At 27.7% G+C, this 26,188-nt stretch overlaps 6 protein-coding genes across 6 annotated transcripts in view; 4 read left to right on the top strand and 2 right to left on the bottom strand.

The window, feature by feature from the left end:
* The window catches only part of Pka-C1 (Protein kinase, cAMP-dependent, catalytic subunit 1), a 34,865-nt gene extending 20,044 nt beyond the window's left edge, over positions 1 to 14,821 (top strand). The window contains exons 3-10 of the mRNA XM_075821615.1: positions 10,852 to 11,051; positions 11,132 to 11,230; positions 11,482 to 11,564; positions 11,752 to 11,878; positions 11,990 to 12,085; positions 12,164 to 12,182; positions 12,263 to 12,531; positions 12,595 to 14,821. Coding sequence (XP_075677730.1) covers positions 10,852 to 11,051; positions 11,132 to 11,230; positions 11,482 to 11,564; positions 11,752 to 11,878; positions 11,990 to 12,085; positions 12,164 to 12,182; positions 12,263 to 12,531; positions 12,595 to 12,720 — 1,019 coding nt within the window. The 3' untranslated portion in view covers positions 12,721 to 14,821. The remainder of the gene's footprint in view (positions 1 to 10,851; positions 11,052 to 11,131; positions 11,231 to 11,481; positions 11,565 to 11,751; positions 11,879 to 11,989; positions 12,086 to 12,163; positions 12,183 to 12,262; positions 12,532 to 12,594) is intronic.
* Positions 14,822 to 14,837: 16 nt separating this feature from the next.
* AlkB (alpha-ketoglutarate-dependent dioxygenase AlkB) lies at positions 14,838 to 15,914 on the bottom strand. The gene has a single exon (XM_027340147.2). It carries the CDS (start codon positions 15,892 to 15,894, stop codon positions 15,031 to 15,033), a length of 864 nt encoding a protein of 287 aa, XP_027195948.2. The 5' UTR covers positions 15,895 to 15,914; the 3' UTR covers positions 14,838 to 15,030.
* Positions 15,915 to 16,035: 121 nt separating this feature from the next.
* On the top strand, positions 16,036 to 16,950 carry LOC113790476 (heat shock protein Hsp-16.1/Hsp-16.11-like). The gene is made up of 2 exons (XM_027340148.2): positions 16,036 to 16,294; positions 16,367 to 16,950. The coding sequence occupies exons 1-2, from the start codon at positions 16,159 to 16,161 to the stop codon at positions 16,777 to 16,779; spliced, it is 549 nt and encodes a 182-aa protein (XP_027195949.2). The 5' UTR covers positions 16,036 to 16,158; the 3' UTR covers positions 16,780 to 16,950.
* Positions 16,951 to 17,782: 832 nt separating this feature from the next.
* LOC113790474 (transmembrane protein 53-A-like) lies at positions 17,783 to 19,569 on the top strand. Its single transcript, XM_027340146.2, has 4 exons — positions 17,783 to 18,337; positions 18,424 to 18,493; positions 18,607 to 19,036; positions 19,123 to 19,569. Exons 1-4 carry the CDS (start codon positions 18,276 to 18,278, stop codon positions 19,509 to 19,511), a joined length of 951 nt encoding a protein of 316 aa, XP_027195947.2. The 5' UTR covers positions 17,783 to 18,275; the 3' UTR covers positions 19,512 to 19,569.
* Positions 19,570 to 20,578: 1,009 nt separating this feature from the next.
* LOC113790473 (fatty acyl-CoA reductase 1-like) lies at positions 20,579 to 22,434 on the top strand. Its single transcript, XM_027340145.2, has one exon. The coding sequence runs from the start codon at positions 20,697 to 20,699 to the stop codon at positions 22,431 to 22,433; it is 1,737 nt and encodes a 578-aa protein (XP_027195946.2). The 5' UTR covers positions 20,579 to 20,696; the 3' UTR covers position 22,434.
* A 1-nt stretch (position 22,435) lies between these two features.
* LOC113790472 (uncharacterized) lies at positions 22,436 to 24,922 on the bottom strand. The gene is given in 5 exon segments (XM_075821485.1): positions 22,436 to 23,133; positions 23,136 to 23,400; positions 23,482 to 23,512; positions 23,591 to 24,547; positions 24,724 to 24,922. Coding segments are annotated over 4 exon segments (1,461 nt in total). The 5' UTR covers positions 24,330 to 24,547; positions 24,724 to 24,922; the 3' UTR covers positions 22,436 to 22,707.
* Between the last annotated feature and the right edge of the window lie 1,266 nt (positions 24,923 to 26,188).

Raw genomic sequence — 26,188 nt, 5'->3', positions numbered from 1 at the left:
CCCCCTGTATACAAATTGAAATCCAAAAAGGAAAGGAAAACAGAAACATGACAATAATAAAAAAACAATGCAATTTTCTTCTTGTTTCTTCTCGTTTCTTTCATCTTAAATGTGAAACATTTTTGTTGTTGTTGTTGAAAAATGTTTTGAATTTTTGTATGAAAGTGTAAATAAGAAGGATGTACACCGTATTTTTTTTCTTTCTTGAGTTTTATTTGGTTTTTTTTCTACAGGATAACGATGATTACTATAGTCAAAAAGGATTTCTTCCAAAAAAATTTTTTTTTTTCCAATTTTGAAGAACAAAAACGTTACTTGACTTTTTCAAATAATGTAAATGGATTATTAGGAATTTTTTCATTTTCAATTAAAATTTGATTATGGAAATGTTTGTTTGTTTGTTTGCATTGAGTTTTTGTTGTCTGTTTTCAGTTCCGTTGTTTTTTGGTTTTTTTTTAATTTTCATTTTAGTTTTATCATTTTTTTTCTTCTCAAAAAAAGGATGTGTTTTGGTTGTTTGGTTGTTTGTTTTTTTTCAAAACAACCAGATATGCACGATGATTTCCTTTCAAAAGTTTATTTTGTTTTTTCATTGGCTGCTGCTGCTGTTAAAATTGTATTTTGTTGTGATTTACAGCAGTCAGTCAGTCAGTCAATCAACTATAATCGATATTGATCGATCCTTGAATTTGACATTCGGTTCGGTTTTTTTGAAAAAATGTTTGTGTGACACACACACACAAACACATCTTTCTGTCGGTTACTTTTACAAATCTCAATCAAATCCATGTTTTTCAGTTACAAACGTGTGATTGAATTAAATGTTTGTTTTAATTTTTTGTTATTGAATTAACAGATTATTATTTCAATCAATCAATCAATCGATCGATTGATTGATTGATCAAATTCTCTGTTGTTGTTGTTGTTGTAAATCGACGGAAAAGATAACTATTTTTGTTTTCTTTCTGCCTGTCTGTTCATCCTATGATGACCTTTATTTGGAAAAAAAACAAAAAACAAAAATTTTGTTTTTTCCAAATCATTATTGACAATTATCACGTAGAGTCACACAGTGTATATGTAGTTTAAAGGTAGATGGATGGATGAAAATAGTAATCAGGTAGAAATTTTTTTTCCAAATTATTATTAGGCTATTTCCACCCTGTATACACTCTTTTCAAATCAAATCAAATAATAATAATAATGATTTTTTTCAAAAAAGTTTCATTCAGATTTTTGAATTAGCTTGATTGATTTTTTTCAATTTTTGGGTTGTTTTTTATACCGAAATTTTAAAATTTTTTAATCAAAAAAAAAACAGCTCATTTATTATTGATATATTTTCAGAGGTTTTCAAAGTTTTCAACAAAAATTTTTCCCAAACACCAGGTTTATATCATTATGTTGTTATTTTGCACTTGAAAATTATTTATATTTTCATCATCATCATCATCATCACTGACTGAATGACTGAATGAATGAATGGAAATTAATTGATAGAAAATTAATTAATTAATTAATTTTTAGCTTTCTTTCACTCTCTCTCGGTGTGTTTGTGAGGGAGGGAAAAGTGAGAGAGAGAGAGAGAGAGAATCGTTGACAAATGCTGATGATGATGATTATTATTGACAAAATTCTTGTCGTTGTTTTTCCACAAGCAAACACACAGTCTTTCAATAATTATCAACAGAATCGTTTTCAATTTCTCCTGTTGTTTGTTGTTGTTTCTATCGGCAACAACAACAACAACAACAATTATCTATTGATTTTATTGCCATTTCGGTCGTCATTCGATGATGATGATGATGATAATGTACACCAGAGGAATTAGAAAAAATTTTTTCCATAAATTTTCTACTACCAATTTCCAACAAACAACAAAAAACAAAAAAAGACAAAAAACATTGATCGATCCAGCTTATATTCATTTTTTTCTGGTTGATTGATGTTAATTGGTTATGATCAGGTTGTGGTGTTGGTGGTGGCATTGGCCTTCCCCATAAAAAACATCAAAAACCACATATATGACATCATCATTATCATTGGAATAAAGATATTTAGACAAAGGTGATCGTTTGACGTGATCATATAAGTGTGTGTGTATGTTGAGAATTTGTGGAAATGAAAAAGAAAGAAGAAAAGAAAAAAACACCTGCATATCATCATCATCATCCAAAACCAAAACTTATTTTATTTTATTTTTATTACGTCATAAACAACAGTGAATTTTTTTTTTGGCAAATAATTAATGAAATGAAAGCAAAAACATATGCTTATCTTACCTGAGAAAAAAATGATAATAATGATTATGTGGTGTCATTATTATTATTCTGGAGAAAAAATGGTAGAATCTTAAAGGTAGAATGATTCAAATTATGTTCCTGTTGTTTTCCTCTTTCGGTTATTCTGATTTGTTTTTTTTTCAGAAATTTGTTTCACCTGTGCTTTTTTGTTTTCCCTCTTAACATTCTTTTCTTTGTTTTGTATATGATTCCGGTATGATCAACAACAACAACAACGGAATAACAGAATTGAAATGAAAAACAACAGAAACAGAATATGCACACCACAACCATCATTTATGATAATTTGATTTCTTTATTTCAACCAATGTATAATCATTATCACTGTAAAAAAGTGATGATGAAACATTTTGGATGAATTATAAATTTTTAAAAAAAAGTTGGCTTCACTGCTATAATTATTATATTAATCATCACGTTTAGAACGCGTTTACAGTGGTGGTAGTTTTTTTCCCTCACTGTTTTCCTAATGATATTCATTTAAAATTGATTCAAAAAAAAAAAACAAAATCATTTCCTTTTCCTATTTGAAAGTTACAACAAAAAAAAACACTATTCAATATTGTATTGACTATTTTGTATCTTATGTGTAGATAGAAATGGATAGACAACAACAAGAGAAAAATTCATTTGTCTTGTTGTTTAGTAATGGTAATGGATGATGATCAATAATAATAATCGATGATGATCATCATCGATGATCATCAAATGATGAAATATCGTTTATGAAATTCTATTTCCATTTTCCAATTTCTATCATTTTCATTTTCGGATTCATTCATTCATCTTTTGCTTGCTTGGTTGGCTGGTTGATTATTATTATTATTATCATTGTCATTGATGATAATGATAGCTGTGAACAAAGATTTCAATGTCATCATCTTCATCATCATCATCATCATCATCCACAGTGTGTATATTTGATAATGATCCAACACATTTGACTGGATATATATAACACTTACGCGCGCACACACACACACATAGTAATAGCATAGTGTTTATGTAAGTGTGTTTGGGTATATTTCAACAACAGACAGACAGACAGACAAACAGCAACTAGAAGAATTATGAATTATATATAGAGAATATTCTCAATGTATATTCTCTTGGTTAATACAATGCCGGTATCAATTTTTTTTCTCTGTTGTTGTTGTTCATTGTTCATTTGGTTTGTTGTTGTTGTTATCCATTATATTTTCATAATTGACAGTTTTGTTCAGTATTGTCGCTATCAATTTGCAGAATTTTACAAGTATTTTTTGTTTTTTTTTTTTTGTAAAATTCTTCAGTAGATACATACAGATATTAATTACAACTTGAAAATTTAATTATCATTCAAAAACAAAAATTTAATGAAGTTTTTTTTGTTGTTGTTGTCTCTGTCTCTCCTTGTTGTTTCTTCTATGTGTGAGTAAGATAATAAACGCCTACGCACAAAACAAGCTCTTATACAAAATATGAAAAGAATTTGATTAAATTCTTGGTTTTTGTGTTCATTTAATCGATTTTTCTGTTTCTCTCTCTCTCTCTCTCTCTCTCTCTCTCTCTCTCTCTCTCTCTCTCTCTCTCTCTCTCTCTCTCTCTCCCTTTCACTCACTAATATTAATTATGAAATTTTTTTTCTTCAAGAAAATTTTCTTAGAATTCTTTATTTTACTTGGAATTTTTTGTTGGAACAACGACTACGACATTGAATTTCTTTTTACATTTAATGGTGTTTTTGAGTGAGAGAGAGAGAGAGAGAGAGAGAGAGAGAGAAAGAAAGAGAGAGAGAAAAAATCATCATCAAAATTTAATGTGATTTTTCTCTCTTGTCTAGTATTATTATCATCATCATATTCATTTCTTGTTTGGTCGTTTGGTTTGGTTTTGTTTAGTTTAGTTTTTAGTTGGTTGATTGCGTGACCAGATTTTTTTTTCACTACTCTATATGATGATTTTGATTATTATTCATATTGTGTGTGTGTGTGTGTGTTTCAAAACCAAAATCAAAAACAAAACGGAAAAATTCAATGTCGACAAAATTGATAATGATAGTGGTGAGGATCCACTAAAAAAAAAATTATGAGTTTTTTGAAAAACACACACCGAACAACAACAAGGCATATTTGTTCGTTTAGTTTTTTCTCTCTGTGTTTTTTTTTTCAATCACAATATTGAATTGTGGTTCATAATAATAATTCTGTGAATATTCTGTGAAAGAAAGAAAGAATGATACAAAGAACCATAAAGAACCATAAAGATATTTGATTGACATTGATAATGATGATAATGGTTTTTATGTCATGTTTTTTTTAATATCTAAATTAATCAACAACCAAAAAAAAAAAAAAAAAAAAAAAAAAACAAAGAAATTCTTAAGAGAATCGTCATATACAGAAACAAACAGAATAAATGTTTTTATACCTTTGCATATTCATTCATTGATTTATTTGCGACATTCACACACTGCGAATATTCTGTTCTTTCTTTTTTTTTTCTTCTTTTGCTATTGATTCAATATTTGTGAAAATTTGACCTGATTTTTTTTTTTGTTTCTTCTTCTTCTTCTCATTTCACATTTAATATTCTTGTTTTTCATTCATTCATTCTGGTGTGTGTGTGTGTGTGTTATTTTTAGAATCAGAAAAAAAACAAAAACAAAAAAAAAATCACCTAGGAACCTAATTCTGGAATCATGATGTTGGTTATTAACACAGCGACAAAAAAAAACTGATGGGGGTATAGAATTTATATATAGAAACACACACACACACACACCGCACATCATATACGGAAATAAACACTGTGCCAATACGCACACTATGTGTTCGGTTATTCTATATATAGGTCACATAAGGTTTCTTTTTCTTTTCATTTCATTTTTTTTAAAAATAGTTTGGTCAACTTACCAAAAATATTGACCGAAATTTTTTTTCTTTTGAATGAAAGAAAAAAAAATCTTTAAAATTTTTTTCTGAATTCAGTTTAAGGTCTGTCTTCGGTCTCTCTCTCTCTCTCTCTCCCTCCCTCTCTATCTCTATATGGCGAACATTCACCTATGGTTGTTGTTGTTGTTGTTGTTGTCGGTATACGGTGATTCTATGGTCGTTTTTTGGATTCACACTTTGTTTATACGATGAGGGTCATATCATACTGTATAAACTAGTTTAGTTTCACAAAAAAAAAAAAAAAATATATTCTGAGTCTGTTCCATCAAATGAATAAGGATGGATGATAATAAATGGTTATTCTGATGATGATGATGATGAGGATGTTATGTTCATTTCATTTCAAACAGCGCACATACCAATGAACTCTCAAACTTTTTTTTTCATATATATTCTAATAATAAATTCTCTCGATTCTTTTCTCGATTCTCTCTAAGATTCTTCAATGTGTGTTTGTTTTTGGATATTTGAATTTATGTTTATGATTCTTATGATGATCATCATAATCATAATTTATAATTCATTTTGAACAAGTTTTTTATTATTACAGTTATCAAAACAGCAAAAAAGTAAAGTAAAGAAAAGTAAAGAAAAACTAATATCAGGCAGGGGTATTGATTTGATGATGATGATGATGTTTTGGCTGGTGATGGAATTTTCATACTAGTGATGCGCATCGAGCTTTGACATACATTTTTCATTTCACTTTTTTTTTTCTTCTTTTGGTTGCTGCACTACTTTTTTGTTTTGTTTTGTTTTTGGGATTCGGTCGATTTAGGTTATTCGGGTAGAATGATGGTGTGTGTGTGTGGAGGGGGAGATATCTTGCTTATTTTTTTCCCCTTTTGTCCTAAATTTTCTTCGGTTTCGGCTTCGGTTCAGTTTCTTTCTTTTTTCTAATTCTTCAATTGTATTATTTGGTTTACACATTGAATGTTTGCTTGGTGATGCTATTTTTAGCAATTTTTTCTTCTTCTTCAAACAAACCGAAAAAAAAACTCGAAAAAAAGATTCGGTTCTTATCTTTGTTTGTTTGCTGAAGAATTCTATCCAAGCTATGATGGTGATGTTTAATTTTTCATCAAAACCATCATTCATTCATTCATTCAAGGGGGGAGGGAAATAATTAAGGAATTTCGCCTATCCATGTTATTTTATAATTCTTTTTATTTTTGCATCTAAAATTTCAAGTTTAAAATGAAATGAATCCGAACGAAAATCTTCAATTTTATAATGGGGAAACAAAACAAACCGAAAGTGTTTTAATGAATGAAATGAAAGGAATAAGTGTGAAGCAAGAAAAAAAACCCAAAGAATTTCTTTAGCTTAGAATTTCGGTTTGAGTTTCTTAACTTTAAGTAAAGTAAAGTTAAGTAAAAAAGAAATTCATCTAAGAATGTCACGATAGTTCGTTTCTCGTTGTTGTTGTTGTTGATAGATCATCATTCATTCATTCAATTCATTTAGCTGAAAAAAAACGTTTTTTTTTGTTTTCTGTTTTGTTTTGTTTTCTCGCATTCCAAATCTTTTTACTTCAAAGTTTTTTTTTGTCTGTGCGCTTGATAATGATTAATTTGTTTTTTTGTTTTACAGTTGTCTTTCTTTCTTAGCTAAATATTGCCACTGACTTTGATTCCAATTTGTAGTTTGTTGTTAGTTTCCACATCCAAAAAAACATTCTTGTCATTAGAGTGAGAAAAATTCTTTGTCATTTTTCTTCTGTGTGAAAAACTTTCAAGTTTTTTGTTTTGGAGTTACTAACTAAACCTAATGAATCTTTCTGTTGTTTTTTCTTCTATTTTCTGTTATTCTTGTTTCCAAAGTGTTTCCAAATTCTTGATTTTTTTTTTTCGTGAATTTTTGATTTATTTTTCCCAACAAACAAACACAAACACAAACACCATCGACACTTATGGTAACATGGCTTTTTACCGTTATTTCGTTTGTTGTTGTTGTTGTTGTTGTTTTGATCAAACATCTGTTTCAACAACAACAACAACAACAACAACAGCGGCTACAACAACAACAATACGAACAAACAATCAAACTTTTCAATGAAAATTCTGTTCATAATAATAATCATAATTATCATCATGATAATTCATTATGTTTCAATAATAATGTTGTCGATGTTGTTGTTGTTGATGATGAATTTGAAAAAAAACTTTTCCATTATTTTATTTCTGGTATGTTTATGTTTCTGTGTATATATAGTGTTATTTTTTTTGTCTATAAATTTCCCGGGCCAAAATAAAACTTTTTTTTAACCCTTTTTTTTGCACCACTTTTCATGATTTTTTAACCCCACCATCACCACCACCGCTGATCGATATTTAATCTTTTTTGATTGATTGATCTGATCTGATTGATCTGATCTAATTGATTTTTCTAGAAGCAAAAAAAATCTTATCCAAAATTTTTTTTTTCCAAGTTTTTCAAATGAAAACAAACCCGACAAAAAGAAAAGAAAAACAGAAAACAGCCTTGAGAAACAAGAATTTTTTTTTTTGCTATTTTTAGCTTTCAATTTTTTCTTATCGTTAGAATCGACCGATTTGATTAAAAAAAAAATTTGTCCGCCTACAATTTTTTCTCCAACTTAAACTTTCATTGGAATCGATGCTATACCTATATTTATTGCAGGACATAGTGACATTCACCTTTTTTTGGGTATGATGATAATTTTGTTTTCTTTAAAAGCAAAAAAAACTGTATAGCCTGGTACTCTATATAGTACCTGGTACAAAAAAACACAGATGGAAATACACCATACATGAAATGAAATCAGGTCAAATTTTTTTCTTTTTTTTTTTTTGTACCAAAAATAAAGCATCCTCCTCATCTTTGATAAAGTTTCCCAAAATAGATTTTTGCTGCTGCTGTTGTTGTTGATGTAAAATATCATTTTTAAAAATTTGACAAGCAAAAAACAAGGTCGATCGATTTGGATCAATATTTTTTTTCTTTGGAAAATTTGATGATAAATTCCGGAAAATTCTTTTCCATTTTTTTTTCTCAGTGTAATTTTTTTTTAACGCGTTCGCTACCGGAGATTTCGAAAAACACATAGAACTACAGCAAATAAACGACGCATATATGCGTCGCTGGTAGCGAACGCGTTAATCAAATTTCTAACGATGTTTATACATTGTAGTACACTTTTTTTCCCTTTTTTTATCCGATAAGAGAGAGATAAAAAGAAGGGAAAACACTGTATGGATGATGATGATATGATATGAATCGTTTTGTTTGCTTGTTTTTTGTTATATAATGAAATTTGTTGTTGTCAACGCCAGCCAGCAAACACACAATCCTTATAATAATGAGGATGATGATAATGACAAGCAAGAACCAAACATACAATCTATCTATCCTATCCTATCTATATTGGATATCTTTCAATATTATCAACCGTACATTTACTGAACCACACCAATTTGACAGGCCACACTAACTAACTGACTGACATACATGGAGATGATTATCATCATCATCATTTGAAGAAGAACAAAACCAGGAACACCAAATAATAAAACAAAACGAATATGCCAATATACGATGACCATAGAACAAAAAAAATGAATGAAAAAGTAAAAGTAAAAAGATGGAAAAATTATGACAAAACAAAACAACAAAACAGCAGAAAACAAACAGCAAACAAGTTAAAGAATTACGTTATTTTTTTTGTTTTGTTTCTTTCTTCTATTCTGTTTAGTTTAGTTTAGTGTTTAGTGTTTGTTTGTTTGTTAGATCTGGTTTTTTGTTTTATCGTTCATCCAGAAATATTTCAAGTTTTTTTTTTTTTGGTGTAGTGTTCCATATCATCATCATCATATCGTATCATATACGATGATGATGATGATGATGATGATGAAACAAGCAAGCTAAATGAATTTGGTACAAAATCATCGTGAAATTCATCGTCATTTAATGGAATCATCATCATCATACTTGGTTTATATTTTGTTCAAGAATTTGTTTGCTTTGAAATTCATCTTCTGAATTCTCTAATTTCTTAAACAGTGTTTGTGTGTGTGTGTTTTTTCTGTGTTGTCCAAAAGAAACTTCACTTTCACTTTTTTTTTAAATTCATAATGTTTTGGCCATTTTATATGTTGTTGTTGTTTAGTTCAAACAAGTTTTTATTGAAAAAATGAATAATATTGATGATTATAATGATAATGATTATAACAGTGGCAATGATCATACGAATGATAATAATGATGAAAAGAAATGATGCGACGAAATATTTATCATTTAGCAGTATATTCACGTCGTTGGAGACGTCGAATAACAATTCGACGACGAAATTCTGGTTTGAAAAAATAATTCTTTCTTTCTTTCGTTTTTTTTCCACATTATTCTTTGTTGTTGTTTGTTGATACAAAACTAAACTTTTATTTGATTTTCAATGAAGAAATGGAAGTGAAATTCATTCATTCATCACTTTCTTCAACTGTTTTTTGGATTCTTTTTCTTTCTTCGACAGTGAAGTGAATTTTGCGAGAAATTAATCAATCAAAAAGTTGAAAAGTTGAAATCGAATCGAAATTGAATGAAAAAATGCAACAAAGATTCACGATTCTTCTTCTTCTTTTCTTGTTTTCAAAGACAAAAAAAAAATCTTTGTTGTTTTTTTCACTGGTTTTTTGATGATTCTGTGCACATATCCAGACACACAGTCAGTTGAAAGATTTGATCTTTTTTTGAAGGTCAAAATTTTTTTGTATTTAATCAAATCAAACTTGAAAAAACAGAAAAACGAAAAAGAAAATTTTCATTTATTCAAAAAAAAATCGGTCGATTTCGATCAACAAGAAGAAGAAGAAGAAATCTGAGATTTACAATTTTCATTTTCATTTCAAACAACAAGCAAAAAGACAAATATGTAGATCAAACAAACAAACAAACAAAACAGAAAAAAAGATTTATTTGCAACCGGAAATTTCATTTTGTCTTTCCAACACAATCTTTATGATGATGATGATGTCCATTGTTCAAATACTTGTTTGACTTTGATCTTGGATCTTTACTTTTTGTGTAGCGAATGAATGAATGAATGAATTTTCAATGTCATTTTTTTGATGAAGTTTACATAGGATCGGATTTTCTTTTTCCTCCATTCTTTTTTGGCTTTATTCTTTTCTTGAGAAAATTCCCAACCGAAAAACAACAATGTTTTTCAATCAATTTTTTTTGACTGAAAAATCTTGTTTTCAAATCTTTTCTCTTTTTCTGATGAAATTGAAACAAACAAACAAGCAAAATTATTCAATCAATAAATCAAACAACAATTTCCATTTTTTTTTTTTTTTTTTTTTTTTTTTTTTTTTTTTTTTTTTTTTTTTTTTTTTTGGTTGAAGATGTGTCTAAAATAAAGATTTTCTTTTTCCTTTTCTGTTTGGTTTTGTTTATGTAATTTTTCTTCTAAGAATTTTTGTTTGTTTGGCAAAAATATTTTTGTTTCACTTGTCTTGTCTGGTGTTTAAAAGAATTTGTGTTTGTTTGTGTGAAATAAGACTTTCGTTGTGAAATGTTCATTGAAATGTTTTTCGTTTTGTTTATAATTAATCATTTTTTTCTCCCCTTTTTGATTTTCTTCAATGGTTTTTTAGTTCAAAAATTTTTGGAAAAAGCAAAAGAAGATTTTGAACGTAAATGGAATCAACAAGGTTCAAATACAGCATCATTAGAAGATTATGAACGTATAAAAACATTAGGTACTGGTTCATTTGGTCGTGTTATGTTGGTACAAAGAAAATCTGGTCCTGATGTAGGGAAACATTTTGCAATGAAAATTCTTGATAAACAAAAGGTTTGTACATTGATTTTGGTTTGATTCGTTGTTGTTATTAATTTTTTTTTTTTGCTTTTGTTTTTGATTTTCCTCTAAAGGTGGTCAGATTGAAACAAGTAGAACATACATTGAATGAGAAAAAAATATTACAAGCTGTTGATTTTCCATTCTTAGTACATCTTGATGCTTCATTCAAGGTAAGTTAATTTTTTTTTGTTCGTTGATTGTGTGTGTTTGCTTATTTGTGAAAAAAAGGGGTGAATTCCGTAATAAATGAAAAAAAAACAACAACAATAACCATCATAATATTAATAAAAAAAAAAAATTTTTGATTAATGAAATTTTTTACAAACTTTTTTTACAAACTTTTTTTACAAACTTTTTTGTTTTCTTTTCATTCTCTTTTTCCATATGTTTTCACATTTTCTTTCATTCAATTCAATTCAAGGATAATTCATATTTATACATGGTCTTGGAATATGTACCTGGTGGTGAAATGTTTTCACATTTAAGAAAAACGGGAAGATTTAGGTAAAAAATTTTTTTTTTCTTTATTCATTCTATACATTTAGCTATTCAGAAAACTTATAACTAACAAAAAAAAGAAATGATGATTTATAACCCATCTTTCTTTACTGATTCTGCCACTGCCACTTTCTCACTAATTAATGTTTCTTTGGTTTCTGTTTCTCTTTTTTTGATCATTTTTTTTATAAAGCGAACAAATGGCCCGATTTTATGCCGCACAGATAGTGTTAGCATTTGAATATCTTCATTATCTCGATCTCATATATCGTGATTTGAAACCAGAAAATTTATTAATCGATTCACAAGGTTATATTAAGGTATGGATTCTGATGATTCTGGACTCTGGATTCTGGATTCTGGATTCTGGATTCTGGTCTGATTTGATTTAATCAATGTTTTTTTCATTTCATTTTTTCAAACCATGACAGGTCACAGATTTTGGTTTCGCCAAACGAGTCAAAGGACGTACATGGACGTTATGTGGTACGCCCGAATATTTAGCACCAGAAATTATTCTTAGCAAAGTAATGTTTCTTTTGGAAATGCGTTTTTTTAAAGAATCTTTTTCTAATCAAATTTTATCCCTTTTCTCCTGACTACAGGGTTATAACAAAGCAGTCGGTATGTGTTTATTATTTGATTTATACCTGTGTAGCTCCGACAGTGTTAATTGTTTTTTTTAATATTTTTTTTAACACAAGATTGGTGGGCACTTGGTGTATTAATCTATGAAATGGCTGCCGGTTATCCACCATTCTATGCTGATCAACCAATACAAATTTATGAAAAAATTGTTAGCGGAAAAGTACGATTTCCATCACATTTTAGTGTTGAATTGAAAGAATTGTTAAGAAATTTATTACAAGTTGATCTTACAAAACGTTATGGAAATTTAAAAAATGGTGTTAATGATATTAAAAATCATCGTTGGTTTTCTTCCACAGAATGGATTGCCATATACCAGAAAAAGGTTACTTACCTTTTATTTTCATTTTCATTCATAAATTTTCATTTTTTTTTTCTGTTGGTTCAGGTTGAAGCACCATTTTTACCTAAATGTAAAGGACCAGGCGATACAAGTAATTTTGATGATTATGAAGAAGAAGCATTACGAATATCAAGTACGGAAAAATGTGCGAAAGAATTTGCTGATTTTTAGCACCCCTTCTCTTCACACAACCAACCAACCAACCAACCAAGCAAAAACATCGATGTTCATCATCATCATCCTGATTATCATCAATTGTTACAATCAATCAAATCAGTCCGCCAATTATAAAATTATTGTTCACTAAATCCAAAAAAACAACAACAACAAATCAAATCAAAATCTGATCGCCCATTTGAATTGAAAGTCGCAAAACATTCACACACACACACACACACACACACAGTAAACACAGAATGTCAATTCGATTCTCTTGTATGTCAATGTGTCAATGTGTGTGTGTGTAATACGCGGGTGTATAGCAAGATATTACTGATTTCAAACCATTCGTTCTTTCATAAATTTCTTCATTTGAAACAAAACAAAACAACGAAAAAAAATTCATTTTTTTTCTATTTTAAAAATTTGAATTTTAATTTTAAAAAAGTTCTTCAACCATTTTAAAATATCTGCCACCGTTGTTGCATTTTGCATTCATTCTTCATTCATTCATTCTTGTTTTTAAAATTTCAATTTCACACAAAAATTCATCGATTTTCAATTCAATTTCACACAAATCCTGTATTGTCTCACCCGAAAAATCATCATCATCATCACAACCAACCAACCAAACAACAACAACAACAACAAATTGTTGAATACAGAAAACAAACAAAACAAAACAAAATTACAAAACAAAATTACAAAATTGTCTGTCCATTTCCTATTATTATAAAAAAAAAATTATATTAATTTTTTTCTTTTGTTATAACCATGTTATCATTGTTGTTGTTGTTGTTGTTGTTGTTGGCACGTCTTTCCTATTTTAAAAGAAACAAACAAACAAACAAAAAATATTTTTCTTTGCATCGCATCGCATTAACATTCATATTTCTCTAATTTTCTTTTATATAAATATAATATTTTAACAAAAAAATTATTAATAAGTTTTTTATTATTATTTTCAAATTTGCTGGCTTTCTTTTTCCGTTTTTCTGTGTTGTTGTTCCGCATCAATTTTTTTTCGTTGTTTTTGTTTTTGTCTATTTCACAAACACGCAAACACACATACACCAGACACCTTCCAATTTGGTTCCAAATTGTTGATGAGGATTAACAAATTTTGCCTAACACCACCACCTTGATGTTACTGCTATGCCAATAACACACACAAACAGAATAGAAATTCCTCAGTCCTAGACATTTTACAGAAACAAAAAATCTAGTCATCAAATTGGATGAATATAAATCACAAACAAACAAATTAACACTTCAGCATAACATCGATAACTTTTCGATTGAAATCGATAATTTGTTGTTGTTGAAACTTTCTGGTCATCATTACAATCAACCAATCAATCAATCAATCACATTTACACATTATTGAAACAAAAACTAAAATACCGGGTGTTCCAATTTTCTTTTTTTTTTGTATGGTAAATGATGAGAATTGAGAACCATTGGTCAAACATTCAATTCTTTAAGTCATCGCCATCAATCATCGATTATCATCAATTTTAGCCAAGCGCTTAATTCTTCCACTTCGAAACAGACAACAAAATTTTTTCAAAATTCAAAATTCAAAAAAAAAAATTCATCAATCGATAAACAAACAAAAACAAGCAAATTCAACTTTGTTTTCATTCAAATTTTGTTCGGTTGTTTTTCTGAAAATCATCATCCACATCATCATCATCATCATCATCATTATCATCATCGGGGAGAGAAACAAAAAATGAATTTATATAAATACATCCCCCTCTTTAACACCCTCAAAACAATCTACCCCCCCTTTGGCCACATTCATCATTTGTGTGATGTGTGTGTGTTTGTTTGATGAGATTGTTTTTTCATTCATCGATAATTTCAAAAATCCCGTTATGGTTTTCATTTTGTTAAACACACACACACACACACCACACACATCAACTGATGAGAGGAAATCCCCCCCAACAAAAAAAAAGAATTTAAAAAAAGTAAAAACAAAATCTTAATCTTGGATTTTCGGCTAAATGGATTAATATGTTTTCAAATGAAATTTTTCATTTTCATTTTCATTTTTTCTTCTTCTTCACAACTTTGTTATTTGAAAAAAAAACTAAATAAAACAAAACACATAAAAAACATGAAAAAACATTGTAAATATTATTATTATTATTATTATTATGATTATATGGATAAATTATAAATTATAAATTACAAATTATAATTGAATTATTATTATTATTAATAATAATTTTAAATTTGGAAAAAAAAACAAAAATTAAAAATTCAATTTTCTCAAAAAAACAAAGTAAAAGAAAAGTTATTCGTTGTTTTGATTCAGAAAACTTGTCGAATATTAACATTGATACGATGAATTGATTGATGATCGTTGACAGTTGATGATTCTGGTAATATTTTCGGTACCGAATGTAATGCTAAACGACTTTCATCGGACATTATTATTAAATCCGAATCATTTAATAAAATTGGTATGATTGGTTTGGTTGATTGTTTAGTTTGGCCACCAATCAGAAAAATAGCTGATCGACCAAGACTTAAACTAATTAATGGTGCTTGATGATTCAATTCTGAATGATCAGTATGAAAACATAGTGATGAATTACGGCCATAATAATTTACAATACCAGCTTCAGGTTTAAAATTAAAATTCATAAACATTGATATCAATCGACAAAGATCAATAATTCGTTCCGGTATACATACGGTAGTCTGTTTAAGATTATAGATTTTTGTATTCCAATCATGATGATAACCAAATGTTATCCAACGTAATTTTTTCAAAATTGTTTTTGACAACGTTGTTGTTGACGATGATAATGGAATATTTGATTTAAGATTTAATTCATTCTGTAAACATGGTAATTGATTATGAAAATAATCAAACCAATTTTGACGAAAATTTTCATTCAATATTCCGGTTATGATAAACAATCCATTCAAACCTTTGATTAGTTTATAAATTTTCCATTGATCAATCGATTTGAAATGTTTAAATGTTTCAAAATTCGTATCGATTGATGATGATGATGATTTTGACCATGTTTCGGTAATGTTTTCGAAAAAATTTTCATAATTTTTTCCAACTGTAAAATCAATCAATGGTAAATTTGATTCGGATGTCCAATTTCGATACAGTTTAAAAGTTGTTTTGTAAATATCTTCATCACCCGAATCGACCATTATTATTGATGGAACACATGGCACATGTGATAAATAGAATTTCGAGAAATTTCCAGCGAATATGAGAATCTTCACGAAATTTCTAGACGCGTGACATCTGTTGATAGTTGTTTGAAGTTACACTGAAAAAGTATATAAAGCCGAGAATGTCATCGCAAGAATTGCATCATTGACAAAGTTAATTTCATCACGTAAACATTGAATAACCGAATTTACTGAAAACGAAAAGTGAAAACAAAATTTTTTTTTTCCTCAAAACAAAACATGTCTTCGACAAGAATAATTCGTCAATTGGTACCGATTGGTCAAAATCTTTGTACTCGACGTTTATGGTTGATGTCAAATGTTTTGGCCAAACGTAATTTTCTTCCATCAAGACGTGGATATGATCCATTTGCCGGTAAGTTATCATCAGGTTTTTCTTTCTTCGAAATTCAATTAACTAATTGATTATCTTCAAAATTTTCTATAGATATCCAACGATCATTTGATTCATTTTTTCGTGAAATGGAACGATCATTTTTTCCAACTGTTTATCAACTACGAACGCCATTACATCGTTCGATTCCGATGGAAACAATTGAAGATGGTCAACGAATATTTAAAATTGAAATCGATTTACCGGATTTTAAACCCGAAGATGTTAATGTACAAGTAAAAAAAGGTGAAGTAAAAATCGATGCAAAATGTGAATTGAATGAAGGCACAACAAAACAATTCAAACAGATTAGCTATTCATATTCATTGCCCGAGGATGTTGATCTTGATCGTGTACGATCATTGCTTAAAACTGATGGACGTTTAGTTATTGAAGCACCATTGCCTGCATTGGAATCAGAAAAGAAAGAAAATCGCGAAATACCAATCAAACGAATTGACAATTGAAAAATGGAAAAAATCAAAATCCTGAATTTTTCTCCCTCTTTTTTTTGTAATGAATTTGTAATTCTAATTTTTTTCTTCTTCTTCTTCACTAAAATCCTGTAGATGAATGATAATTATGTATATTTTTCTTAGAGATAAAGAACATTAAAAAGTTAGTTTTTTTGCTTTGAATTTTTGATTTACGTAATGGAGATTACATAATAATAATGTTCTTTTTTTGTTGTTTGTTTTTGACGTAAATCCGTTTGTTTGTTTGTTTTTTTGTAAAAGATAACATAAGATAGAGAGTGTGACGACAAATGTATGTTTTTCTTTCCGGTTGTTTGTTTTTTTTTTGGATTTTATAATTAGCGTTTGATGTAGGGGGTGGATGGTTAAAATTTTTGATAAAAAATCTTTGATGCAACATTTTTAATGTCCATCCGTTTGAATTGATGATAATCATCAAATGGTTATATTATCAAAGTTTTTTTGTTTTTTGCAACTTGATTTTTCTTCAAGGAAAACATCTTTTTTTCTTCTCATCCAGGGTTCAATTTCAGAAGAAACAAAAAAAATATTTTCAATCGATTAAAAAGATATAAGAGAGAGAGAGAGAGAGAGAGAGGGAAAAAAATATCATCATCGTTATTAATATTGTGAAAATCAAAAATTTTGAAGACATTTTTTCTCTCTGTATATATATGTAATCTTTGCGTTTATTGACCATCAAGGATGTAATGCAATGTTTGTTTTGTTTAGTTTTGTTTAAATGCGTGTATCAACTTTTGTTATTTATTTTGTTATTGTTTTGTTTCTTCGTAAAGTCCGAATAAAATGTCTTTCCTTTCCTTTTTTTTTGGATTCACGAACAAAATTTAATTTGAAAATGATAATTATCAATCCCATCCCCTCTCCCGAAAAAATATGAAATAAAAGTGTATGTCGTGTGTGTTTATATCAAAAGATATCTAATGATATTTTTTTGTTTGTTTGTTTGTTTGTTTGTTTTGCTGTTGTTCATCATCATCCTCATAATTTTCTGTTATTGAATTGTTCGTACGTACGTTTTGTTGGTTGTTTTTTCCACCATCCTTATCGTCATCATCCTTATCATCATCATCATCATCATCGTATGTAATTTTCAAAAAAAAATTAATATCACGAATGAACGTAACGTAACAACCAAAAGAAAGAGTAAAAAAAACGAATTGATTTCTGTTTCAAATAATAATAATAATGATGATAATGTTCTTGTGATGCACAAATCACATATCCATCTACATTTACATCTACACACACACACACACACACATAGTAATAATTCATGTTTTTTTGGGGTTTTTAAACACTGATCAAATGACAATAAATTATTTTGATTTTTTTTGATAAGTATTTAATTTCGAATGCTTATCGATTAGGTTAGGTTTGGTTTTTTTTTTGCTCTGAGTGAATCAATCAATCAATCAATCAATCAATCAATCGATAAAAATCTTTAAAAATTGATTAAATAAAAAATGATAACCACTTTTGTAATAATAACATTTATAATTGGATTCATTATAATACGATTATCAAGGTAATTTGTTTGGTTGTTTGCAATTACATTTATAATGTTTTTTTATAATTTTTTATGTAATTTATAATTTTTTACTAATTAAAAAGAATGTCGAAAAATGGACAGAATAAAACATCATTGAATAATCAACGAAAAAATTCCGATTCACAATTAAAAGTAAGAAAAGTCGAAGATAACCATCGGTGTTATTTTTCTGTAATTTTTAAAATTTTAAAATTTTAAAATTTTTCTCTTTCTTGCTTTCAACCACATGAATGATGATCATAAAGTTTATCGATATTGATCATCAACTTCCCCGAAGAAATTTTGCATTATGTCCTTTGGAATTGAACGGTGGTGGTGGTGGTGTTGGTGGTGGACAAGTTGGAAAAACAACAACAACAAAAAAACTTGTTATAATATTCGGGTGGTTATTTGCACAAGATCGTCATCTAGATAAATATAGAAAATTATATTTAGATTTAGGTTTTGATGTACTGACAATACGTACCGATCTAATACAATTATTATTTCCAACATTCGGTTCACAAATAATGATGTTAAAATTAATAGAATTTATACGTAAAAATCAAAATCGTTATAATCAATATATTGTACATGCATTTTCTGTTGGTGTTTATGTTATGGGTGAATCATTAGTATTGATGAAACAAAATAAAAATAAAGATGTACGAGATATTCTGCGTAAACAATGGAAAGGTAAATGTCAAAAAATCGATATCGATATATACTAAATCCGGTGATTGATTAATGATTTGCTTGTTTTTTTCCATTGACCATAATAGGTGTTATTATTGATTCAGCAGTGGATGTAAATGAAGGACCAATCGGTCTGGCAAAAGCAACAACAACAAATTTTCTATTACAAATATTAATTATAATTTTAATACGTTTTTATTATATAATAAATTATCCATTAGCAACCAGGCATTATTTAGAATCATCTAGACAAATACATATAAATCCATATAATTGTCCATCATTAGCATTTATATCCAAAGATGATCCAATGGTTAATCATGATGATCATATGAAAACATTTGAAAAACATCGTAATAATGGTTTAATAGCAATTGTAAAATCATGGAATCAATCACAACATGTTGCACATTATTTAAAATACCCAGATGAATATCGTTCAATATTAATAAAATTTCTTGATAATGTTATGTAATAAGAAAAAAAAATTCAATGTCATCCAACGGTTGAAAGGATTGAATTTTAATGAATTTTTTTTAATAAAAAAAATTGAATAAAAGCAAAATTAATAATTCAAACAAAAAAAAAGAAAAACTTTATTTGCTTGGGGATATTTATAAAGGAATGTTAATAAAGGTACTTTTCCCTGAATTTGAATTAAAAAATCAAACAGAATAAGTTTTTTTTTGTTTGTTTGTTTGTTTGTGTTTAACTATTTGTAGATTTAAAAAAAATGTACATTCCTTGTTCATTGATTTTTTAAAATAATAATAATTTATTATTAATTTTTCATTTTATAATTTTTGTTGCAATTTTTATCATTTTCATAATCATAATCATCGTAATCATCATTTTGGATTAATTTGTTTTCGTTATTGACGTCAATCTCTCTCTCTCTCTCTCTCTCTCTCTCTCTCTCTCTCTCTCTCTCTCTCTCTCTCTCTCTCTCTCTCTCTCTCTCTCTCTCTCTCTCTCTCTCTCTCTCTCTCTCTCTCTCTCTCTCGATTCTCTGATCTGAACAAAGCAAAGCAAAAAAACAAATTTTTCAAATCCAATATGTTTTTTCGGTTTGTTTGTTTCTGGCTGGTTGTTGACCAATCTAATTTTAATTGCACTTAATAATTTTTTTTTCTTCTTAAAATTATAAACATCAACAATCAACAATCAACAATCAACAATCATAATCATGATCATCATTATTGTTGTTTTTGAAGGAAAAACCTGAGAAATAAATGTTTAAAAATTTTTGAAATAAACATTTTCATTTTAAATCATGTTTTCATAATCATCATTAGCATTAAGCTATCAAAAAAAAAAAACAAGAATATTATTTTTCTTTTTTTTCTTTCTTTCTTTATGCAACACACAGAAAAACCAATCAAACCAAAACCAATCAAAAACATTGATAATTAAAAAAAAGAGAATTTTATTTTATTTTTTCCTTCATAAACATCATCAATGATTGAAAAACAGCAACAAAAAGCTGATCATAAACATATTGATGAGATTCAAACAAAAAAAGTTAAAATGTTTAAAAAAAATGTTACCAAAATGTAACCAAAGAGAAAAAAAGAAAAAGAAAAAAATAATTTATTCAATCGAAGAAGGGTCTATCGATCAACCAAAAATCATATAAAAACACTGGATAAATTTTCAAAAAATGTTATCATTCGAATCTTATGATTTTTTTGTTTGTTTGAAAAATTGTTCCCCAATTCATTTAACCAAGAAGATGTCGACCACTTCAACACCTTCAACCGCAACAAATGAATTATCAGTGTTAAAATGTTATCATAATCAAACAATATTCATTACCGGTGTAACTGGATTTGTTGGTAAAGTATTATTGGAAAAAATTCTTCGTCAATGTTCAATCGAACGTATTTATGTATTGATACGGAATAAATATTCGGAAACATCACAACAACGATTAACGAAATTATTACAATCATCACCAGTATTTGCTTTGCATCAATCAAAATTCAATAAAATTCATGCAATTAATGGTGATATTACAGCAAACGAATTAGGAATTTCCATTGAAGATCGACAAAAATTAATCAATGAAGTTAATATTGTATTTCATTCAGCTGCAACCATTAGTTTTGATGGTATTCTGCAGAAATTTATCCAGCAAAATATTGATGGTACTGATTCTATTCTACGTTTATGTATGAAAATGAAACATTTGAAATCAATTGTTTATGTATCAACTGCATATGGTAATTGTCATTTGCATGAAATTGAAGAAAAAATCTATCCAATTGTTCAAGATCAAGATTTTGAATCATATTTAAATGATTTACGTATGAATTATAATGATTTAAGTTTGAAAATTGGACATGAAGCATTAAAAAATCGTCCAAATCCATATACATTATCAAAATCGATTGCAGAATGGATGATCCAAGAACGATATTCATCGTTACCGATAATTATTTGTCGTCCATCAATTATTGGAAATGCATATGAAGAACCAATACCTGGTTGGTGTGATTCACCGGCCGGTGTTGCTGGTGCCATTCTTTGTACTGGTCTTGGTATTTCACGTTTTGTTATTATGGATGCACAGGCAAAAGCAGATATAATTCCAGTTGATTTAGTTGTCAATTCATTAATTATTGCCGGTTCATATCGTTGTTCAACATTATTCAATGATGATAAAAAAATTATCAATATTACAATGGGCGATCAATCAATAACATGGGGAAAATTATTTAATGAAATTAGTTCATTTAAATATCAAATACCACCAATGAAATGTGTACGTAATGTTTCTGTTCATATAAATTCATCCAAAACATTTCGAGATCGATTGTTTTTACAAACAAAAATAATATTTTCACATTATTTATTTGCATTTGTTTTCGATCTGATTTGTTTGATATTGGTACAAAAACCAATTATGATAAAAATAATGGATCGTATACATAAAGGTTTTTACCTGTTGGAACCATTTTCCTGTAATCAATGGTTATTTCATAATGATAATTTAAGTGAAATTCGAAAATTATTATCCATTACAGAACAATCATTATTCAATACAAATGTTGATTCAATTGAATGGAAAAAATATTTTTTCGATATTGCTATTGGTTGTCGTAGATATTTGGCTAAAGATCCTGATTCAACAATCGAAATGGCTAAACGTCGTTATAATCGTATTGAAATTATTTATAAAATTATTATCTTGATTTTTCATTCATTATTATATTGGTCGATTAAATCAATAATGATTAATCGATTTTTATCATCATCATCATCATTATTATTGATTATTGATTTCTTTTTTGTTTGTTATATTGTTTATCATTTATATCAAATTAATGGTAATATTATCAAAGAATTTCAATCAATAACTAAAAATTTTTCAAAAAGTTTTTTGAAAAATTTTTAAAATTTAAAAAAAATAATCATCATTATTTATTTACTTTTGCTTTTTAAAAAGAATAAAAAATTCAAATTCACTCGATTCAAATCGTTGACGATAGATGTCATTAAAAAGGGTAATTTTTTAAAACAAATAAAAATGAAAAAAAATGTACAAAACAAATTGAAATTATTGAGATCGATAATGATGAAAAAAAAATAGATTCGCTGATTTTTTTTTGGATTGTTGAGCGAATAAGTTGAATAAATAAAATAAATATCCATAATAATAATGATATAAATTAAATGGCAGTTTCAGATGAATCCATATATGAATTACGTTTTCCATATAATGGATTAGCAAGACCATTATTTAGATAAGCAGGTGTAAATGTATGATAATAATTATCAGTTTCAGAATCGGATGTTAAAAATTTTGGTCCATAATTTGTTGTTTGACCATATAATGATGAATGTCTTGATGAATGTTGTTGTTGTTGTTGTTGATATTGTTGTCTTTGTTGATTTCGTAATGGTACAGTTGGTTTATTAACCGGTGTACTGATAATTGTACCATAAACTCCATTATTATTATTATTATTAATTTGACCATAATTTGAATGATTTGAACTTTTGGCACCTTGTGAACGTTGTGAATTATTCGATATAAATGATACATCAGCATTATTATTATTAATAGAATTCATCATTAATAATGATGTTGCACTTTACGATGATGTCCATGTTTTGATATTGTTGAACGTAATGATCCACTATTATTATTATTATGATTATTATTATTGGTACGTATTTGATTTAATGCACCTAATGAATTGGATTTAGATTTTTGTGAATAAAGACTACGTGTACTACGACGACGTTTTGATGATCTTCGTACAGAATTTGTATTCTGATTATATAATGAACTTTTTGTTGTTGTTGTTGCTGTTGTTATTGTTGATGGTGTAAAACTCATATAATGATTCATTTGTGGACTAATAATTCAAATGGAAAAATGGATAAAAAAACCAAACAATTAATGATAATTACGGATTGATTTTAACCAAAAAACTTACTTAATCGTATATGGTGGTAATGGTGGTGTAGCTATAAAGAAAATAGTAAAGAAAATAAAAGATTACAAATCATTGAACTTGATAAAATGAATGGTTACAGGGAGCTTACTTTTATCATTATTACGTAAAAATTTATCTCTTTCATGTTTATATTTTAGCAAAATCAATCCAATAGCTAAAAGCGAAATAAAAATGTGTAAAGATGCTATAGCAATTTCAATATATTGAACACAAAGATCAACTAATGATTCATCTAATAGATGACGATGAAGATGTTGATTTGTTGTAGATGTGGTTGAAACATGATTATTGAGGTTTTCCGTTGTTGTTGTTGATGATATAAGATGTTTAATAATTGGTGATGATTGTGGTTGTTGTTGATGATGATGATAATTATAATGATTTAAATGTGATTGTATATTTGATATATGATTTGAAACAATCAAATACCAAAATGAACGTGAATTTTGATCAAATGATAATAATTGTGCTGATGGTAATAATGGTGATGTATGAACAATTGGATAGTTTGATTGTTGATGATGATGATCAATGATATCCGATTTATATAGATTAGTCGTTGTTGACGAAGTAATATCACCAAATGTATCCAATGTTATAAAACGTGCATAAACACATATCACATAAATATTATATAATATTAAAAATAATTGAAATGTTATATAAAATAATAGATAACCAAAAAAACCAGTTATAGTTATTATAATGGCTAATGCATTTATTAATATCATTAACCATTGTATGCCGGCAAAATCAATCATTTGACGAAATATTAATAATAATAATTGTAATGTTAAAAATATTTTGATTATAATTCGTACAGACATTTTTTTACTGTTGTTGTTGTTGTTGTTGTTGTTGAAATCTTTACAAAAATATATTTTCAAGAATGATATACGAGTATTCAATAACAACCACAAAACAGCACCAAGTAAACGTTTTTGACACAATAAGAATTAGTCTGAAATTTGGCTGTCAATCATCATCATTATTATTATTAATTTTTCTTCGAGAAAAAGGATCGTATTTGGTGGAATGGATGTCTCTGTATTTGATGAAAAAGAAAATGCAAGAAAAAAAAACATTTAGATTAAAATTCAATTGAATTGAAATGGAAATTGAAAGGACCAAAACAAAATAACAAAAAAAAAAATTCACACAAACGGATCGGTCATCAGTGGACAAAACAACAAACAAACGAACAAAATATCCAATTGTTACCGATATTCAAATACAAAAAAGAAAAGATAATAGGGAAATTGGGATCCATTCACTATGACCAAAAAAACGAAGATATTTCAATTCAATTCAATTCAAATTATTGTATCAAAATGATGATGACGAATTGTTTTGCGTAGAAACATAGACAATAATAGGAAATCTAATGATAATTATGATTGAATTCTATGGCCAACAACAAGTGTTTTACTCAAAAAATTTGTTTTTCTTCCATTTAAAATGATGAACATTTGCGGATGCTGTTCAGGATGGACAAACAAACGTTTTATGGAACAGCAAAAAAAAAGCTGAAAAGAGAAAAGGAAATTGTTCCAAGACCACTGCCATCATCATTAATGTATTCCAAACAACAAAAAAGTTTCCAGAAAAAATGAATAGGCATTAGTGTTTTTTATGGATCAAATTGGAAAACAATTTAAAAAGAGAGAAAAATTAATGAAAAAGAGAAAAGATTATTTATGGTCAACACAATCAGGAAAAAAAAAATTTCTGAAACATACATTGGAAAAGGTACAAGCCATACAAAATTGGCAGATGCAAAGATGCAAAATTCAAAATTATACAAAAAACAAAACATATATGCAAACAAACAAACAAACAGAGAGAAAATTATTATTAAAATATGACAAGATTTGAAGAGGATGTAATGGAAATTGGACAACAACAAAAAAAATTATTAATTTGAAACACAAGCAAGCAAAAAGTGGTCAACACTTTCGTTCAATCCAAAAGGTAAACGAAACGACAGCAATCAAAATTTGCACAGGTGATCAGATGAAAATTGAATTTTCATTGAAAAACAAAACTGATTACTGTTTTTTTTGATTATAAAAAAAATCCAAAAAAGATTTTGTTGAATGATGGGGGGAGCTGACAAATTTATTATTAAAAAAACAAGTTTAAAAAGCGCCCTGAAAAAGACAATAAATGATTAATTTCTGAAACAAAACAACAGCAGAAAACAGAAGAAAAAAATAATTCACAGCCATTGTTGAATGAAGATAATGAAATAAAATGATATAAATCAAAAAAAACAAAATTTGGGCGAATTTGTTGTTGTTGTTGAAAGATTCCAAAAATAAACCAATGAATCTTACCTGTGTGAATGAATGTAGGTAAAAGAACGTGATTTGATTTTTTCCAAACTAGATCGACAACAGATTTCTTTTTCCAGGTAAAAAATAAGACAATCAAAAGAAGAAAAAAAATGTGTGAAACAAAACAAAACAAATGTTGTTGAAAATAAAATGAATATTGGTGGGGAAAAAAATATCGAATCGAATTTAAAATTGGTTTTTTCGTTCGTTCGTTCGTACATGTTTTTTGATTTGATTTACACTGATTCGGATACAAATCATCATCATCATCAAATGTCAAGATGAAGAAATTGATTGATTGAATGAATGAATGAATGAATGAATCAATCAATCAACAACAAAAAAGAATC

The sequence above is a fragment of the Dermatophagoides pteronyssinus genome, unplaced genomic scaffold (assembly GCF_027571235.1).
Source record: "Dermatophagoides pteronyssinus isolate colony J.1.1.1.1 unplaced genomic scaffold, Derpt_VIB-CSIC_2022.12 sq0011, whole genome shotgun sequence".
Classification (NCBI taxonomy): Eukaryota; Metazoa; Arthropoda; class Arachnida; order Sarcoptiformes; family Pyroglyphidae; genus Dermatophagoides; species Dermatophagoides pteronyssinus.
This window is presented reverse-complemented; position numbering and strand designations above follow the sequence as displayed.

Bases quoted from the DNA above. Each gene is read 5' to 3' on its own strand.
- AlkB (XM_027340147.2), bottom strand. From the start codon at position 15,894: ATGGTCGATTCGGGTGATGAAGATATTTACAAAACAACTTTTAAACTG.
- LOC113790476 (XM_027340148.2), top strand. From the start codon at position 16,159: ATGTCTTCGACAAGAATAATTCGTCAATTGGTACCGATTGGTCAAAAT. The intron at 16,295-16,366 runs GTAAGTTATCAT...AATTTTCTATAG, and splicing joins TGGATATGATCCATTTGCCG to ATATCCAACGATCATTTGAT.
- LOC113790474 (XM_027340146.2), top strand. From the start codon at position 18,276: ATGATAACCACTTTTGTAATAATAACATTTATAATTGGATTCATTATA. The intron at 18,338-18,423 runs GTAATTTGTTTG...CTAATTAAAAAG, and splicing joins ATTATAATACGATTATCAAG to AATGTCGAAAAATGGACAGA. The intron at 19,037-19,122 runs GTAAATGTCAAA...TGACCATAATAG, and splicing joins TCTGCGTAAACAATGGAAAG to GTGTTATTATTGATTCAGCA.
- LOC113790473 (XM_027340145.2), top strand. From the start codon at position 20,697: ATGTTATCATTCGAATCTTATGATTTTTTTGTTTGTTTGAAAAATTGT.